This window comes from Brachyhypopomus gauderio, chromosome 2, assembly GCF_052324685.1.
Source record: "Brachyhypopomus gauderio isolate BG-103 chromosome 2, BGAUD_0.2, whole genome shotgun sequence".
Taxonomy (NCBI): Eukaryota; Metazoa; Chordata; class Actinopteri; order Gymnotiformes; family Hypopomidae; genus Brachyhypopomus; species Brachyhypopomus gauderio.
In genome coordinates this window covers 38,354,164-38,371,748 of record NC_135212.1, presented here as the reverse complement: position 1 = coordinate 38,371,748, position 17,585 = coordinate 38,354,164, and the positions used below count along the sequence as shown (strand labels likewise).

At 43.4% G+C, this 17,585-nt stretch overlaps 1 protein-coding gene across 1 annotated transcript in view; it reads left to right on the top strand.

Moving 5' to 3' along the window:
• The first annotated feature begins 5,703 nt into the window (after positions 1-5,703).
• Positions 5,704-17,585, top strand: part of atp6v0a1a (ATPase H+ transporting V0 subunit a1a) — a 26,338-nt gene continuing 14,456 nt past the window's right edge. Inside the window, exons 1-10 of the mRNA XM_076995562.1 lie at positions 5,704-5,823; positions 8,167-8,318; positions 8,874-8,952; positions 9,108-9,205; positions 9,775-9,903; positions 11,060-11,142; positions 11,517-11,643; positions 11,724-11,806; positions 11,912-12,005; positions 15,879-16,091. Of these exons, the coding sequence (XP_076851677.1) occupies positions 8,202-8,318; positions 8,874-8,952; positions 9,108-9,205; positions 9,775-9,903; positions 11,060-11,142; positions 11,517-11,643; positions 11,724-11,806; positions 11,912-12,005; positions 15,879-16,091 (1,023 nt within the window). The 5' untranslated portion in view covers positions 5,704-5,823; positions 8,167-8,201. The remainder of the gene's footprint in view (positions 5,824-8,166; positions 8,319-8,873; positions 8,953-9,107; positions 9,206-9,774; positions 9,904-11,059; positions 11,143-11,516; positions 11,644-11,723; positions 11,807-11,911; positions 12,006-15,878; positions 16,092-17,585) is intronic.

Here is a 17,585-nt window from a genome sequence, read left to right as displayed (position 1 = left end):
GCATTGTGTACATGGTTAGCTAGTACACAACTGAAAACTGCATTAGCAACGCACTCGGCATGTAGCTAGCTAATTATTTGTTTTACCATAGTTCATAGTATTTGGAGCTTCCAGCTAACTAAATGTTTTGATATTGTGAATTAATAAACATTCGAACACAGCACTTTACATTAGAAAACATTCCACTTTGACAGGTTTTACATGCAGAGCATGGTGCTAAATATTAGAGCCTTTACTAATTACAGTACAAGTGTTTGAAGGCCAAGACTTTTGTACTTTTACTCAAGTAAAAGTAAAGTTTTACCTTGGGTATCTCAAGTAGGTCTACGTGGTTTGTGTACTTCATCCACCACTGACACAAACACAGCAGAGTGTGAACACAAACAGACCAGAGATTGTCAAATTGTCTTTTTCTCATTTAAACCTTTAATACTTTGTATTGATGTGAATCCGGAAACCTGGCTGTACTTCATACCAAGTCAATCTTGAGAGAGAGAGAGAGAAAGAGAGAGAGAGAAAGGGAGAGAGAGTGAGTTCCTCTCAGGGTGTGGTATCAACACAGATAATGATCAAGATGTGTTGTTCTTTCCTCTTCCAGTTTGTCAGCATACACGAATGGAATGTACATTCTTTCAATTTCAACTCCGTTTAGTTCAGTTTTTTTACAGCGCTTTTAACAACTGACATTGTCAAGATAGCCTGAGGAGAAGTGCTGGTCCTCTGAGTCAGGACACACAGTGGAAAACACCTTAAGAGTTCCCACAGGACACACACAGCGTAAGCTTGTCCTGGTGAGGCTCTACAGGTATAGTGAGCAGGGTGAATCGCAGGAGAACAAGGGTGAAGCGCGGGAGGACGAGATCTCTGCTACCCTTACCCTCTGCCTGGGCTCACCTGGACTACCTGCCAATCATTGTGTGAGATCCATAACCAGTGGCCATGGAACGGTTACATCTTCTCAGGAAGAGTTACACCTTTTCCTTCAAGGTTACAGTTCACGCCTGCAGAGATGGGGCACAGCTCTCGCACACTCATACAGAGCGGAATGTTAATGAGTTTTGGAGTAATTAAGCATGTTCACACTCACTCTGTGGGCCAGGCAGGCATTTGTCAAGCCCTGTGTTGTCACAACCTGCATTTCCAATAAACACAGGCATAGAGAATACACTAAAGCAAGACAAATGAGGACAGAGAGTCGAACCCTGGAGCCAGATACATGGAGGATGATAAGGGACACAGGGAGTGTCAGCGTGAAACTGGACTCACACCAGAATGAGAAATTAGGAGGTGGTGATTGTGTATAGAACTTGTTGCTATGGAAATGACTCGTTCACTGTGTTCAGCAGCCTGATCTTCCATGGGTCAGGACAGAAGACAGAGGGTCAGGACTCAGAGGACCTGGGTTAGAAATGTACAAAATTCTGTGGTCCTCTTCTATCTTCAATTTGTCTTAAATGCAGTGACAATTTCAGAGAATTAATTACCAGTAATTTGTGAGGTGTACTGTAACTAATTTTAGGTTTTCAGAAATGTTATCTTTCAAAGTATGTTCTTGAAATGTTTCAGTACAGATAAAATGTCAGATATGTGAGTTTCTCTTTTGAAAAGCAGTCTGTGTAAAAAGCTATCACTGGAATCATCAGCGCTTCTGTGAATACTGTACATGCTGTCTAAAACGGATCAGGTCAGTTTGTAGGATTCTGGAACATTTGGGGGTCATTCTATTAAAATATCATGCACCAGCACTGAATTAGGATGGAGACTAAACCAATCCACCGTTGATACTAAATCACTACCAAATTAGGACAACTGATCAGTGGAATTTTAAACCTCCAAGCTAGGAATGTGGGTAGGAAGCAACACATTCTCAGACATTCTCATCTCTCTCTCTCTCTCTCTCTCTCTCTCTCTCTCTCTCTCTCTCTCTCTCTCTGTCTCTCTGTCTGTATTATTCTCTTTCTTTTTATCTTTATATCTTACTCTCCTTTATTATAAAAAAGGTAAATGTGATCAGCAGGAATGAGAATGCTATGTTCTAAGGTACATCAGCAGTTTAACCAAAATGTACATCTTGAATCTTCTGCATTGTGTTAATTGCTGGTGGTCCTGGGTGACGGCAAAGAGCGTAAATGAGTAAAAGAGTAAAGAGTAAATGATCATTGAAATGTTGCTTTGTACTCTCAAGTCTAATGGAATGGCCATTATTCAAGAGCTCTTTATGGACAAACAGACAAATAGAAAAGTTTGTTTCGGGTTTTAGATGTGACGTTAGAGTTGGGGTTAAGTTTAGGGTTAAGGTTGGGGTTAAGGTTAGAGTTAAAGCTTGGTACAGAGGGTGGGGTTGGATGTATCGGATGTGTCCAGTAGCACATAAACACCCCTGCTCCCCCCATACACAAACACCCTCCACCAAAACCCCTGCTCCCCCACACATTCACAGCAGTGCTCCTGGGGGACAAAAACACATTCCTTTGGTCTGGATTTCTGTCCTGGAGAATCACAGGAAACAAAATTGAAATCATCTCAAGTCAACATGGATTTTAAGTGCTTATAATAATGCTCTCTGAACATGTTAGTCCTCGTTATGTTAAACATTCTCAAGATATATATATATACACAAATATACACAAAGTACACAGTTTCCAGAGAAACAGGATGTTTCAGACAGAGGTCCTTCATCAACTGTGCAAGCAAAGTGCACTTTGAATCTGTAAGATACATATAAGCCATATATTAATGTGCACACAGACACAAGCAGTATATATACGGTAGATATGTTAATATATGCCACATCTGTATAATATATCAGAAAGGGTATCATTCTGGTGTTATAACTTTAGTACTTTATTATATTTCCACAATACACTTGTAAGTCACTTTAATCTTTTTTCTGGAGAACTGATTTATATCAGTACTCTGTCTCAAGGGAAATTCCACGGAAAAATGGGACTTAACTGTGCTAGTTGTCTCTGGAATAATAATAGCTCCTTCCCATGGACCACATTCAAGACTGTGAGCCAAAAAGTGATTATATAACACAAACCCAAGACTCTGGATAAAAGAGAACATAAAAAAAGGATCTACAGTCAGAATCAGACTTCTACAGGGGCAGTAGAGCTCTGCGGTGTGATCATCCATTTATGGGGTAGTGTAGCTCTGTGTAATCAGACCAGTACATCACCTCGTATGAGAAACCATTCAAGATAGACAAACCTGAAATGTTTGTCTATTATTAAGTCCTACATGACAAAACCAAACGTATTATTATAAAATGAGTGAACTCGGAGAACTGACATACTAACTCTTGCTTGGGATTACAAGTATAAAAGTTTCTACCAACAGTCCATTAGCGACCCAGTGTGGTAAAAAGTCACAATGCATGCATGCATACCACACCGGGGCGCTAATGGTCACCAGGCTCCAGTATAAGAGTGTGAAAAAAACAAACGAGCTTACCAACGTCATGTCCCTGAACAGGTCTATTTCTGTAGGATGACCTATGACCCAGTGTCCCCGTCAGGAGGTCCTGGGAGATGTCTTAAAATACAGTACATTTGGCAGTGGTACAGATTATTATGGTGTAATTTCCTGTGCCAAAACTTGGGGGCGCAAAAACACAGGGGGAAAAACATAAACGAACACGTTAAATGTGAAAGTGGCAAGCATAGAAAGTCGATTTTCGTGTGCGTTTGTGTTAGAGGACGCGCTCAATTTGTCTTTTTTCACTCTCGATTGTTTTTTTTCCTTCTCGATTTTATGATGGTGCTTTCACGACAAGCAGGTTTGCTTTGGTTTTTTTGCGTAAATTTTGACAATGGACGTTTTTGGAACTTTGGGGGCGGAGTCACGGGCGTTTCGGCACTTTGGGGGCGGGCTCATGGGAGTTTCTTTCAGTGAATGCTATTGGCTGATGGTTTTGTGACTGACAGAACACAGTCTTTTCAGTATACAGTCAATGAGACAGACGAGTTAGCTATCTATCCAGGTTAAAATTAAAATCTGGGTTGATCTAACTTAGAAATATAATTTAATAGACAAATGTAACACTTTCTAATGCGCATGAATTCATGGATTCCCGTAATTCCTATGATAATTAGCATAATAAAAAATCTTAGAAACATACTAAGACTTAAAATTTCAATAGTCATTTCACTCTTACAAAAAAGGCTGCTATATGAACTATTATTTGATGACAAAAAATAAGAACTCGAGGATAGTTATAACGTAACTTACACTCCACAGATCATTACACAGTCAGTGGGCAGTCATGGCATAGTGGTAGGGAACTGGTCTTGTGACCGGAGGGTCATGGGTTTGATTCCCAGACCTGAGGCCATGACTGAGGTGCCCTTGAGCAAGGCACCTAACCCCAACTGCTCCCCGAGCGCCGGGTTAGGGCTGCCCACTGCTCTGGGCACGTGTGATCCACAGCCCCCTAGTAATCACTAGTGTGTGTGTGTGTGTGTTCTAACTGCACAGATGGGTTAAAAGCGGAGGACAAATTTCGATTGCGGTGTAAAAAAATCACAATTGACAAAATATGGCACATTTACACACATTCCTACACCTATTAATACGCGAAGGGTGGTTATGTAGTTCAAAATAACATATCACAACACTATAGTAGCAAAACAATAGAGGAACCATCTTTGTTCCCATACAGAACCATATTTGCAAAGAAGCATGTAATTTATATAGTATAGTATAAACATACTATATACTATACTATATACTATAAACATACATATAAATATAGTATAAACACACACACAAGTTAGCAAGTTAGCATATTTAAATAAAAAAATCATGATAACACTTATTGTACATATTGTTAGATGTAATTGGGAGACTCACATCACAAGAAATGTATTTATATAAAAACACCAAACTCATCTTGGGTGGCATGGTGGTGTGGTGATTAGCACTGTTGATTTCACGGCAAGGCGGTCATTTTATATTGTCTTGAGGAATTTCCACTGAAGTTGAATTAGCCTGTCATTTGATTTTTCACTTTGAGTATGATTCCAAATCCAGACCTCCATGGGATAATTCAATTTACATTGATAATTTTGTTATTTTGTTCTAAATGCATTCCACTATGTAATAAAAAATTTCAACTGGAATATTTTATTAATTGAGATCTAGGATGTGTTATTTTAGTGTTCCCTTTAATTTTTTGAGCAGTGTATATAAACACAGTTTTAGTATGTGACATGTGTATTGTGGAAATATCCTCACACATTTGTAAAAGAACTGAGGATGTTTTAACTGAGCAAAAGGCTTTCAGCCAACTTGATGTAAACCCGTCTCGCCCAAACCACCGACAGTGTGAGCGTGGATGCAGACACAGGGGCACAGAGATGGAAGACAACGTCCGGGTGGACTGCCTGATTGATAATGAGAAGAAGACGACGACAAAGAAAGTGAGCAGGTAACCATCCCTAAAAAAACAACCAACCTGTCGGTCCTCCTCAGCTTCCCGGGGCTTACAGGACACCACCTAAATATGACAACAGAATGTAATACTGAACACACAATGGAAGTTTTATTGTATTTACAGTTTTACAGAATCTTATTCAAATCACCATTTAACCATAGGCCAGGAGATTTCATCTGTCACTTCTTGCATAGTCTATTATACTAGCAGCTGTGCACCTTACAGATCTATGTCTCACACACACACCTGTACAGGTAATCTGGGTCTTAGTCAATATGGGCAACGTCATGACGTCCGCGCGAGTCCGAGTGATCAGCTGACTTGTTGGGTTCAGGGTGACAACCGACGAGTAGTCTTCAGGCCGACCAGCTATAAATCCAATATTTGTGAGTAGAAAACTTTGTACTTTTGACTAAATTATGTATCATATCTAGTTACTGTTTAACAGTTGATAAAGATCATTTCCTTAGCAAAGCTGGTAATTAGCTAGTCACATAATTACTGTGACACAAACCTGTAGCCGCTAACTTGAACTTGCTAGGTTATCTAAACTAACTTTAGCTTGCTAGGTTATCTAAACTAACTTTAGCTTTGTTGGTTATCTAAAGTAACTTTAGCATTGTTGGTTATCTAAAGTAACTTTAGCATTGTTGGTTATCTAAAGTAACTTTAGCTTTGTTGGTTATCTAAAGTAACCTTAGCTTGCTAGGTTATCTAAAGTAACTTTAGCTTGCTAGGTTATCTAAACTAACTTTAGCTTGCTAGGTTATCTAAACTAACTTTAGCTTGCTAGGTTATCTAAACTAACTTTAGCCGCCTGGTTAAAGTTGTGTATTTATCGTTGTTGTGTGGTGTATTTATGTTGACGGTGGCTAACTGACACAAACATTAGCAAATGGCAGTAAGAATCTATCGTTTAAGTGATCTTGGCGGGTTGAAGGGACAAGTTAAACCTAAGTTAACTGATATTTGGGGTGCAATGCGTGAGAAACGTTACTGCACGTTTCTCCACAGATTTTCAGCCCAGTTTAGTGGACGTGTTCAAATACTTCTAGTGGTATTGGCTGGCCAGCGAATGCATTACCAACCCAGGCCAATTAACCAGTCAGCAGACCCAGTCCAACCAGCAAGACGTCTTTACGCATTTTTAGTTGTGTAGTTTCTAGCAGGATAGAAGTTCGTTTTGAAATGAAATGCCGTGCTCGTCGGTCTGTGGAGTCTCACCGACATTACCGGGCGTTTCTCAACTGGCGGGCGTTAAACAGTCACCACAGCTGCACGGTGCTGAAATATTTAACAGCGTTGAATTATACAAAGAGCCGCATTGAAAGACTTTTCTTACTGACAAAGCGATATAATAAATGTTGCATTTGTTGGTAATTTTGTGTCGACATGATTTTATGAGCATGAAACGCAAATACAAAACCAATTTACGGACTCCTTTGAGTGTAGTCTAAATGGGTAACTAATTATTCAGAAGGGTTAGAAGATATCGAAGGGTCAAGTTAGGTTGTTTTTACAACTCTTCACAGGCCTCGTGAATGCAAACCAACAGTATACAGACTGAGGAGGAAAGTGTAATGTTACTTAAAATACTAATCAGGAAAAAAAGTGGGGGGAAAAAAACGAAACAAACTTCTTGTTCCGATTAATACACATAACAGAAGAAATAGAGCAAATTAATGAAGAGTACATGTTTCTTTCCTTCTTATCTGTATAATATTTAAATATCTGAAGTGATGTGTGGGACGTCTTGCTGTGCTGTTTTTCTGGATTCATCTGTGGAGTCAGCCACTCTTCCTTCTCAGCTCAAACACCACAAGAGTTAAATAACTCTTTTTTTTTTTTTTTCCCCACTGCCATGAGACTCTTACAAACTCTTTAGCACTAAATGTCAGTTGCACTACATTACATAATATATTTAATACTTGATGTAACCCACCATTGCACAATGTAAATAGTTCTACTTTATTGCACAACCATTGCACATTGTAAATAATTTTGTATTTGTATTTTGTATTTCTTTGAGTTTTTTTTAATATTTCCATTATTCTTCTATTTTTTTTACCCATTATTTCTCATTTATTTACATTTATTACATCCAGGGCAGACAGCAAAGTAGGAATTTCATTGTACAGGGAAGCTTGCTCCTTACTGTGCATGACAATAAAGCTTTGAATCCTTTGAACATACCCGCCCCAAACACACTCCTGTTGAGTGAAGTGGGTGTGTTTGGTGCCTTTACAGATGTTTGGATGTTTCCTCTGGTTTGTCGCATACTTGGAGACTGAAATGTTTGTCTTCTCTTTGCCTTGTGGTGTGGTGGTTTCACCTTTGACCCCACGTCTTATCCTGTCTGTTTTGCTTATCCTGTCCTGCTAGAAGCGATCCATCCTGTGCCAGCTACCTATTGCCTGACCGGATAAGCCTACACCATGATGGACATTATTACATCTTTTCCTTTTCTTTATTTCTTTGTCTAAATTGTTGTTGTTGTCATGGTGACCGGTGTCGGCCAGAGGAGGATGGGTTCCCCCCCTGAGTCTTGGTTCCTCTCAAGGTTTCTTCCTCATGCAAAAAAACTAGGGAGTTTTTCCTTGCCACTGTCGCCCTTGGCTTGCTCACTGGGGGCTAGGACTCGGCATTTGTAAAGCTGCTTTGTGACAACAACTGTTGTAAAAAGCGCTATATAAATAAAATTTGATTGATTTTGTCTTGCCCTCCTCCAGGTATTTTGGGGTGGTGTGCTGTACAGTGGTGCATCATGGGAGAACTGCTCCGTAGTGAGGAGATGACTCTAGCTCAGCTTTACCTGCAGACTGAGTCTGCCTACAGCTGTGTTAGCGAACTGGGAGAGGTGGGCATGGTGCAGTTCAGAGATGTAAGTCCACACAATACGAATACACACACAACACACTGTGAACTGGGGGAGGTGGGCACGGTGCAGTTCAGAGACATGAGCATGCCCGCGCACACACACACACACACACACACACACACACACACACACACACACACACATGCATAGGGCCTCCTGAGTTGTGACTAGCACAGAAGTGTTTAATCAGTGCCGAACATCTGGTTTCTTGTCCTGCTCCAAAGTGCAGGTTTCTAGTGTGACTGCTTCAGTGGCGTATCCACACAGAGCAGACACACACACCCAGCAGACTCCTATACACGGCAGAACCACACAGCACATATATATAAAATCAGCATCCTCACTCTCGAGACTTCAGCACCAGCCACTGGGACAATCTCTGGGACAGCCATACTGATCAACCACTGGGTTGTCATGCCTGTTAGAAGAGTGGGTGGTTAAATACAGATGAATGTAGAATTAAGACTGTCTACAATAACAGCTTGTGTTCTCTAAAAACTAACAGGGTGTAAGAATGGACACAGTGTTGTATTTTGCTGTGCTCTGTGTGCTCTGCAGCTGAATCCCGATGTGAACGTCTTCCAGAGGAAGTATGTGAATGAGGTGCGTCGCTGTGAAGAGATGAACCGCATACTGAGTGAGTCCCAGCACCTCACACTCGTGCTGTCTGAGTCCCAGCACCTCAGTCAGCACTCGTCAGCCTAACAGCAAAGAAACAAGAGATGTTTAACCTTTTCTCTCTCTCTGTCTCTCTCTCACTGTCTCTCAAACATTCACTTACTCTCACCGTAGGGTTTGTGGAAAAGGAGATAAGACATGCTAACATCCCTGTTGTAGACACCGGGGAGAACCCTGAAGTCCCTTTCCCTCGAGATATGATTGACTTGGAGGTACAGTGATTTTCTGGGGTTATGACTGTGTATCTAATGAAGTGGTGGCTGGTCTGTGTAAGTGTATTGCTGCTCTGGGAGAGAGAAACGTTTTTGTACACCTCAGTGCTTGGAGTGTGTGTTCAGGTCACATGACCTGGTACTCAGACTATGCAGTCAGGTGATGTGACCTGATTTTCCTTTGCAGTTTGTCTGCCACCTGTTGATCAGGGAATCGGGAAACGCACCATTCTTCACTCCTAATGAGGAAGTGACCACATGTCACATAACCCTATTCCTAACACTAACACTTGCCAGAACTGCAACTCAAACCTAAATTCTGTGACTCAAGTACAAAACTTGAACCTCTCCAACCTCTCCATCTCAATGTGCTAGACTGGATGCATCCCCAGTGTTGTGGAATGCAGAACTGTTGTATGTAAGCTAACCTACATACAGTGTGTTCTGCTTCAGCCCTTTATCTTCTGTGCAAAATGCCCAACAGGTCTCATGGCCTTTCAGACTTGGATGCCAGTCCTCGGTGTACTCATGGCCTTTGTTCATAATGTGTTTGGAATCTCTTTGTGCAGGCCACGTTTGAGAAGATAGAAATTGAACTGAAAGAGATCAACGGTAACCAGGAAGCCTTAAAGAAGAACTTTCTGGAATTGTCTGAGCTCAAACACATCCTCAGACGGACACAGCAGTTCTTCAATGAGGTCTGAAATCAAAAAGGATTCCTGATGTCTTTCATGGAGCTGGTTTTTGCTCCCCAACAGTAAATTATTTAGCTAAAAATCTGTTGCTGCAGTTGTCTGTTGGTTACACTTGTGTAGTGTAATATATAATCCTGCTGCTTGCCGTGTTAGGGGTGGTGTTAGGGTTAGCTTAGGTTAGAGTTAACGTGGGCTCACAGGTCTGTTATTGTATTGGGTTAGGGTTGGTGTTGGGGTTAGTTAACGTGGGCTCATGGGTCTGGTATTGTGTTGGGTTAGTGTTGGTGTTAGGGTTTATTAACGTGGGCTCACAGATCTGTTATTGTATTGGGTTAGGGTTGGTGTTTGGGTTAGTTAACGTGGGCTCATGGGTCTGTTATTGTGTTGGGTTAGTGTTGGTGTTAGGGTTTATTAACGTGGGCTCACAGATCTGTTATTGTGTTGGGTTAGTGTTGGTGTTAGGGTTTAACGTGGGCTCACAGATCTGTTATTGTGTTGGGTTAGTGTTGGTGTTAGGGTTTATTAACGTGGGCTCACAGGTCTGTTATTGTGTTGGGTTAGTGTTGGTGTTGGGGTTTATTAACGTGGGCTCACAGATGTTATTGTGTTGGGTTAGTGTTGGTGTTAGGGTTTATTAACGTGGACTCGTAGGTCTGTTATTGTGTTGGGTTAGTGTTGGTGTTAGGGTTTATTAACGTCGGCTCATGGGTCTGTTATTGTGTTGGGTTGGTGTTAGGGTTTATTAACGTGGGCTCACAGATCTGTTAGTGTTGGGTTAGTGTTGGTGTTGGGGTTTATTAACGTGGGCTCACAGATGTTATTGTGTTGGGTTGGTGTTAGGGTTTATTAACGTGGGCTCGCAGATCTGTTAGTGTTGGGTTGACTTTCTGCTGCCTTATGTACATTTTAGTGCTGCTCTAGTGCTGAACTAATCCAGTTAGTACATGTGACCATCCAATTGAGGATAATCCATGAGTAGATGAGGAAGAGGTTGAGTGCACGCTGGTGTGGCTACTGGAAACACACCGACGGGGATTGAGATTAGTAACCCCTGTATCGCACCTGCCTGTGAGACCCATGTCTCTCCATCCCTCCCCCCTCCTTTCTCTCCTCTCCTCCTCCCTCTCACCCTTCTCCTCTGTCTCCTGTCTGTTGACAGATGGAGGACCCAGCTCTGATGGAAGAGTCGTCCACTCTGCTGGACCCCAGCGAGGTAGTCCGTGCCGCCCCCCTCAGGCTGGGGTGAGGAACTGCAGGCCCCCTGCACCACCCCCACTAATGCTACAACCAACCAACAGCGTTTAGAATAAATATCGATATACATATAAACATGGAAATTTAACTTTATAGCAGGTTTTAGGAACATGTCCTGTAGTGTGTATGGTGTGTATGTCTTGTCTCTGGTGCGGCCCACTTTCTGAGCTCCTGTCCCTCAGATACTCTTCAGCTCTGGGAGCAAGTGTTTGCTTGCTGTCTCCTCCCAGTTCTTCATGACACCTGCTCTCAGCTAGGGGGCGCCATTGTACTAACTTGGAGCAGTGCCCCTTGGTGGCTGGCGAGCTGCAGATGTTGCCCAAACAGACTTGACTTCAGACGTGGTTTTCCTGTGCTGGCAGGTTTGTGGCGGGTGTGATCAACAGAGAGAGAATTCCCACCTTTGAGAGGATGCTGTGGAGGGTTTGCCGTGGCAACGTGTTTCTGCGGCAGGCAGACATCGAGGAACCACTGGAGGACCCCACAACCGTGAGTGCCCCCTAGTGGCCCCTGTCCTTTATGCAGACTGAGTCACTCAGCGGCATGTGACCTCTGTGCTGTGTTTGCAGAGCAGCCATGTGCACAAGTCGGTGTTCATCATCTTCTTCCAGGGAGACCAGCTGAAGAACCGAGTGAAGAAGATCTGTGAGGGGTACACACACATACACACTCACATACTCCGCCAACCACACGCACACATGGGCTACTACGCTGTCTTTATCAGCTGTAGTGTGACGTGTGTGTGTGTGTTCTGCAGATTTCGTGCTACATTGTACCCCTGTCCTGAGACCTCTCAAGAAAGGAAGGAGATGGCAGCAGGAGTGAATACACGTATTGATGATCTCCAAATGGTGTGTGATGCATACACACACACACATCCATACATAATGATCTATCTCCAAATACACACACGTACATGTATACAATGGATATTAAAAGTCTACACACCCCAGGTTTTTGTTATGTAAAAAAAATGACAGCAACACAAATATCTTCACATCTTTTTCAACCCTTAATGTGACCTATAACTTGTACAATGCAATTGAAAAACAAACGGACATCTTTCAGGGAAGTGAATTCAAAATAATCATCTGAGAAAATGTGGTTGCATAAGTGTGCACACCCTTTTAGAACTGGGGGTGTGGCTGTGTTCAGATTTAACCAATTACATTCAGACTCATGTTAAATTGGAGTCAGCACACACCTGTCACCAATTAAAGTGCCTCTGATAACGTTCAGCTGTTCTAGTAGGCTTGCCCTGACATTTTTGTAGCCACATCATCCAGCACAAGCCATGGTCCACAAAGAGCTGCCAGAGCATCAGAGGGATCTCATTATTCAAAGATATCAGTCAGGTGAAGGCCACAATGTATTGGAAATTCTTTTGTAAAGGCTCATCAAGTGGAGACAGCATGGCACAACAGTGACATTACCAAGAACAGGACCTCAGTCCAAAATTGATAAGACAAGAAGAAAACTGGTCAGGGAGGCTGCAGAGACGCCGACAACAACACTGAAGGAGCTGCAAGAATTCCTGGCAAGTACTGGCTGTGGAGTACATATGACCGCAATCTCCCTTCTTCATATGTCTGGGCTATGGGGTAGGATGGCAAGACAGAAGCCTTATCTTTCAAAGAAAAACATCCAAGCCCGGCTTAATTTTGCAAAAAGAAAATCTCCCAAAAGCACATTAAAGGTGGAAAAAGTTGAAGATATTTGTCTTGCTGTCATTTTGCTGTCATTTAGTAGGTCACTAATTTGCAAGTTCTCCCACTGAAAAAAGGTGAGGCCTGTAATTGACCACAAATAAATAAATAAATATGTATATATATATATATATATATATATACATACACACACACACACACACATATACAAGGTTTGGACAATGAAACTGAAACATTTTAGTGTGGGAGGTTTCATGACTAAATTGGACCAGCCCGGTGGCCAATTTATTCATTGCACCAGTAAGAGCAGAGTGTGAAGGATCAATTAAGTAAAGTCAAATTTATTTATATAGGGCTTTTTACAACACATGTCACAAAGCAGCAATCGTATGGGTCAAGATCCCTAATGAGCAAGCCAGAGGCGACAGTGGCAATGAAGAACTCCCTATTAGCAGGGTAAAAGCACAGTTTTGCTCAAAATATTGCAATGCACACATTATGGGTGACATACCAGAGTTCAAAAGAGGACAAATTGTTGGTGCACGTCTTGCTGGCGCATCTGTGACCAAGATAGCAAGTCTTTGTGATGCATCAAGAGCCACGGTATCCAGGGTAATGTCAGCATACCACCAAGAAGGACAAACCACATCCAACAGGATTAACTGTGGACGCAAGAGGAAGCTGTCTGAAAGGGATGTTCGGGTGCTAACCCGGATTGTATCCAAAAACCATGGCTGCTCATATCACGACAGAATTAGATGTGCACCTCCTGTTTCCACCAAAACTGTCCGTTTATATTCTTAAAATATAAATATATATAATTTATCCAATTTTTTGATCTACTTACAGTTTGACAATCGACATCTAAACAATTACAGAAATATAATAAAAATATTATGTGCATTTGGGCATTAAAAAAAATTAATAGCTATTCATTATCTCTGAATCCGTAAATTGCTTCATGTGCTTCGCCCACGCTACTCTAAGGGAGCATTGTGTTGCCGTTTGTTGTTTTGTCAAAGAAGTGTGGAGGATTCGGTTGCATGTTTCATATGATGCTTTAAGAGCATTTAATTTTGTTGTTCTGATCTCTGAGTTTTGCGGAAATGTCTCTTCAAAATGCTTGAGTTTTGATTCATAGTGTCATTTCACATTGCACATTTTTATTGCCGCGACAGTTTCTTGACATATTAAGCACATAGGGCGAGTACTGGGCGGTGGTAGAAAGAACGCAAACTTTTCTGTCCATTCTGGCTGGAACTGGCGGTTTTCGCTGTTCAGTTTTATTGGGGGGGCAAATTTCGGGCATGTCATTATTGCTCCAGTCGATAAACTTGTTGCTGCTGCTATATGTTTATTGTTGCCATGGAGGCAATCCCCAGCCTCATCTTGAGATCGCGCTGCACGATTTCAAAATAAGAGCGGATAGCGCGATTGAAAAAAAATCATTAAAAAAAAAAACTTTTCAAAACAGCTCGCGGGCCAGAAATAGAAGCCCAGTGGGCCTAAAAAGGGCTGCGGGCCGCTATTTGAGTATGGGGGATATATACCTACAGAGACGATACCATACTCTCACACACACCTGCACAGACCACAATTTGCTCTCCCACACACACACATATATACATGTGGTGATACCCTGACACCTAATCAGATTGACATGCATCCACATGACAGTACATGGGACATGTGTCTCACAAGCTATCATCTCTCCTACTAATCCACCCACACACACACACTACACATATACACACAAGCTATCGTCTCTCCTACTAATCCACCCACACACACACTACACATATACACACAAGCTATCATCTCTCCTACTAATCCACCCACACACACACACACACACACTACACATATACACACAAGCTATCATCTCTCCTACTAATCCACCCACAAACACACTACACATATACACACAAGCTATCATCTCTCCTACTAATCCACACACACACTACACATATACACACAAGCTATCATCTCTCCTACTAATACACACACACACACTACACATATACACACAAGCTATCATCTCTCCTACTAATCCTTACACACACACACACTACACATATACACACAAGCTATCATCTCTCCTACTAATCCACCCACACACACACACACACACACTACACATATACACACAAGCTATCATCTCTCCTACTAATCCTTACACACCCGCACTCTTCCCCTACACAGACATGCAGTCCTCCCCTTGCTGAACTGTAGCATTGCTGTGTGAGGCTTTCCGCCCCATCTGGTGCCCGTGCGAGGCTCTCTGCCCCAGGGCTTAGGGGTGGTGTCTGCGGGCTCCAGGACGTCCGGCTGCAGTGGGTGTGTAAGGGGTGTGTGCTTCCACAGTGGTTAAGTGTGCGTCTTGGCATTCAGCCTACCACTGTCTGGCAAGAGCTCATCAGCTAGCCCAGTCGAAGTGGCCCACCCTCTGCTGGTCTCTGTCTGAACTCCACTCCTTTCTCCTCCCCTTTCTCTATCATCTTCAGGACCTATAGGAACATAAGCTGGTTCATAAGTTCCTCCCCATGGAGCTGTGCTGTTTGTTCTGAGTCCGCCTCTCTCCATATGTAATGTGTGATGAGCAGACCAGGGTCTAGAGAGTGCCATACAAGGCCCCAACTCCAGGACCACAGGGCGTGTGGCAAATGTGAGTGGGCATCAGAGCAGCTGGCTCCCTGCTGCTGAGGGCACTTGGGAGGCGGAGTCTCTTCTTTTGTAATTATAATGGTGATAATTGAGCTGCGGTTCTATTTTGAGAAGGTCAGACGTCCTGGTGGCTGATACAGTGAATTATTCACCAGTATAATTTAGGCATGTGTGTGCATACTGCTGAGAACGACTTCGACATACAGACCTGAAGCGATCTGTCGGCCTGTTTAATGAGCCTCTCGAATCATACGCCACGTCCACATCACTCAGCGTACACAGCAGACCTTACACACACACACACACACACACACACACACACACACAGCTGGACCTGAACACATGCAGGCCCTGGCCCCTTCCCTTGCTCCCCTGACGTGGTTTATTCTCCAGGTGCTGAGTCAGACGGAAGAGCACAGACAGCGGGTGCTGCAGGCGGCTGCAAAGACGCTACGCGTTTGGTTCATCAAAGTGCGTAAGATGAAGGCCGTCTACCACACGCTCAACCTGTGCAACCTGGACCTCACGCAGAAGTGTCTGATCGCCGAGGTCTGGTGTCCACTCTGCCACCTGGACTCCATCCAGCTCGCTCTACGCAGGGGCATGGTGAGATCTAACACACACACACAAACACACACACACGCTTTACACAGGGGCATGGTGAGATCTAACACACACAAACACACACGCTTTACGCAGGGGCATGGTGAGATCTAACACACACAAACACACACACACACACACACGCTTTACGCAGGGGCATGGTGAGATCTAACACACACACACACACACACACGCTTTACACAGGGGCATGGTGAGATCTAACACACACAAACACACACACACACACACGCTTTACACAGGGGCATGGTGAGATCTAACACACACACACACGCTTTACACAGGGGCATGGTGAGATCTAACACACACAAACACACACACACACACACACACGCTTTACACAGGGGCATGGTGAGATCTAACACACACACACACACACACACACACGCGCGCTCTACGCAGGGGCATGGTGAGATCTAACACACACACACACACGCTCTACGCAGGGGCATGGTGAGATCTAACACACATACACACACACACACGCGCTCTACGCAGGGGCATGGTGAGATCTAACACACACACACACACACATGCTCTACGCAGGGGCATGGTGAGATCTGACACACACACACACACACACACGCTTTACACAGGGGCATGGTGAGATCTAACACACACACACACAAACACACACGCTTTACACAGGGGCATGGTGAGATCTAACACACACAAACACACACACACACACGCTTTACACAGGGGCATGGTGAGATCTAACACACAAACACACACACACACGCTTTACACAGGGGCATGGTGAGATCTAACACACACACACACGCTTTACACAGGGGCATGGTGAGATCTAACACACACAAACACACACACACACACACACACACGCTTTACACAGGGGCATGGTGAGATCTAACACACACACACACACACACACGCGCGCTCTACGCAGGGGCATGGTGAGATCTAACACACACACGCTCTACGCAGGGGCATGGTGAGATCTAACACACATACACACACACACACGCGCTCTACGCAGGGGCATGGTGAGATCTAACACACACACACACACACATGCTCTACGCAGGGGCATGGTGAGATCTAACACACACACACACACACACGCTTTACACAGGGGCATGGTGAGATCTAACACACACACACACAAACACACACACGCTTTACACAGGGGCATGGTGAGATCTAACACACACAAACACACACACACACACGCTTTACACAGGGGCATGGTGAGATCTAACACACAAACACACACACACACGCTTTACACAGGGGCATGGTGAGATCTAACACACAAACACACACACACACGCTTTACACAGGGGCATGGTGAGATCTAACACACACAAACACACACACACACACACACACACGCTTTACACAGGGGCATGGTGAGATCTAACACACACAAACACACACACACACACGCTTTACACAGGGGCATGGTGAGATCTAACACACACAAACACACACACGCTTTACACAGGGGCATGGTGA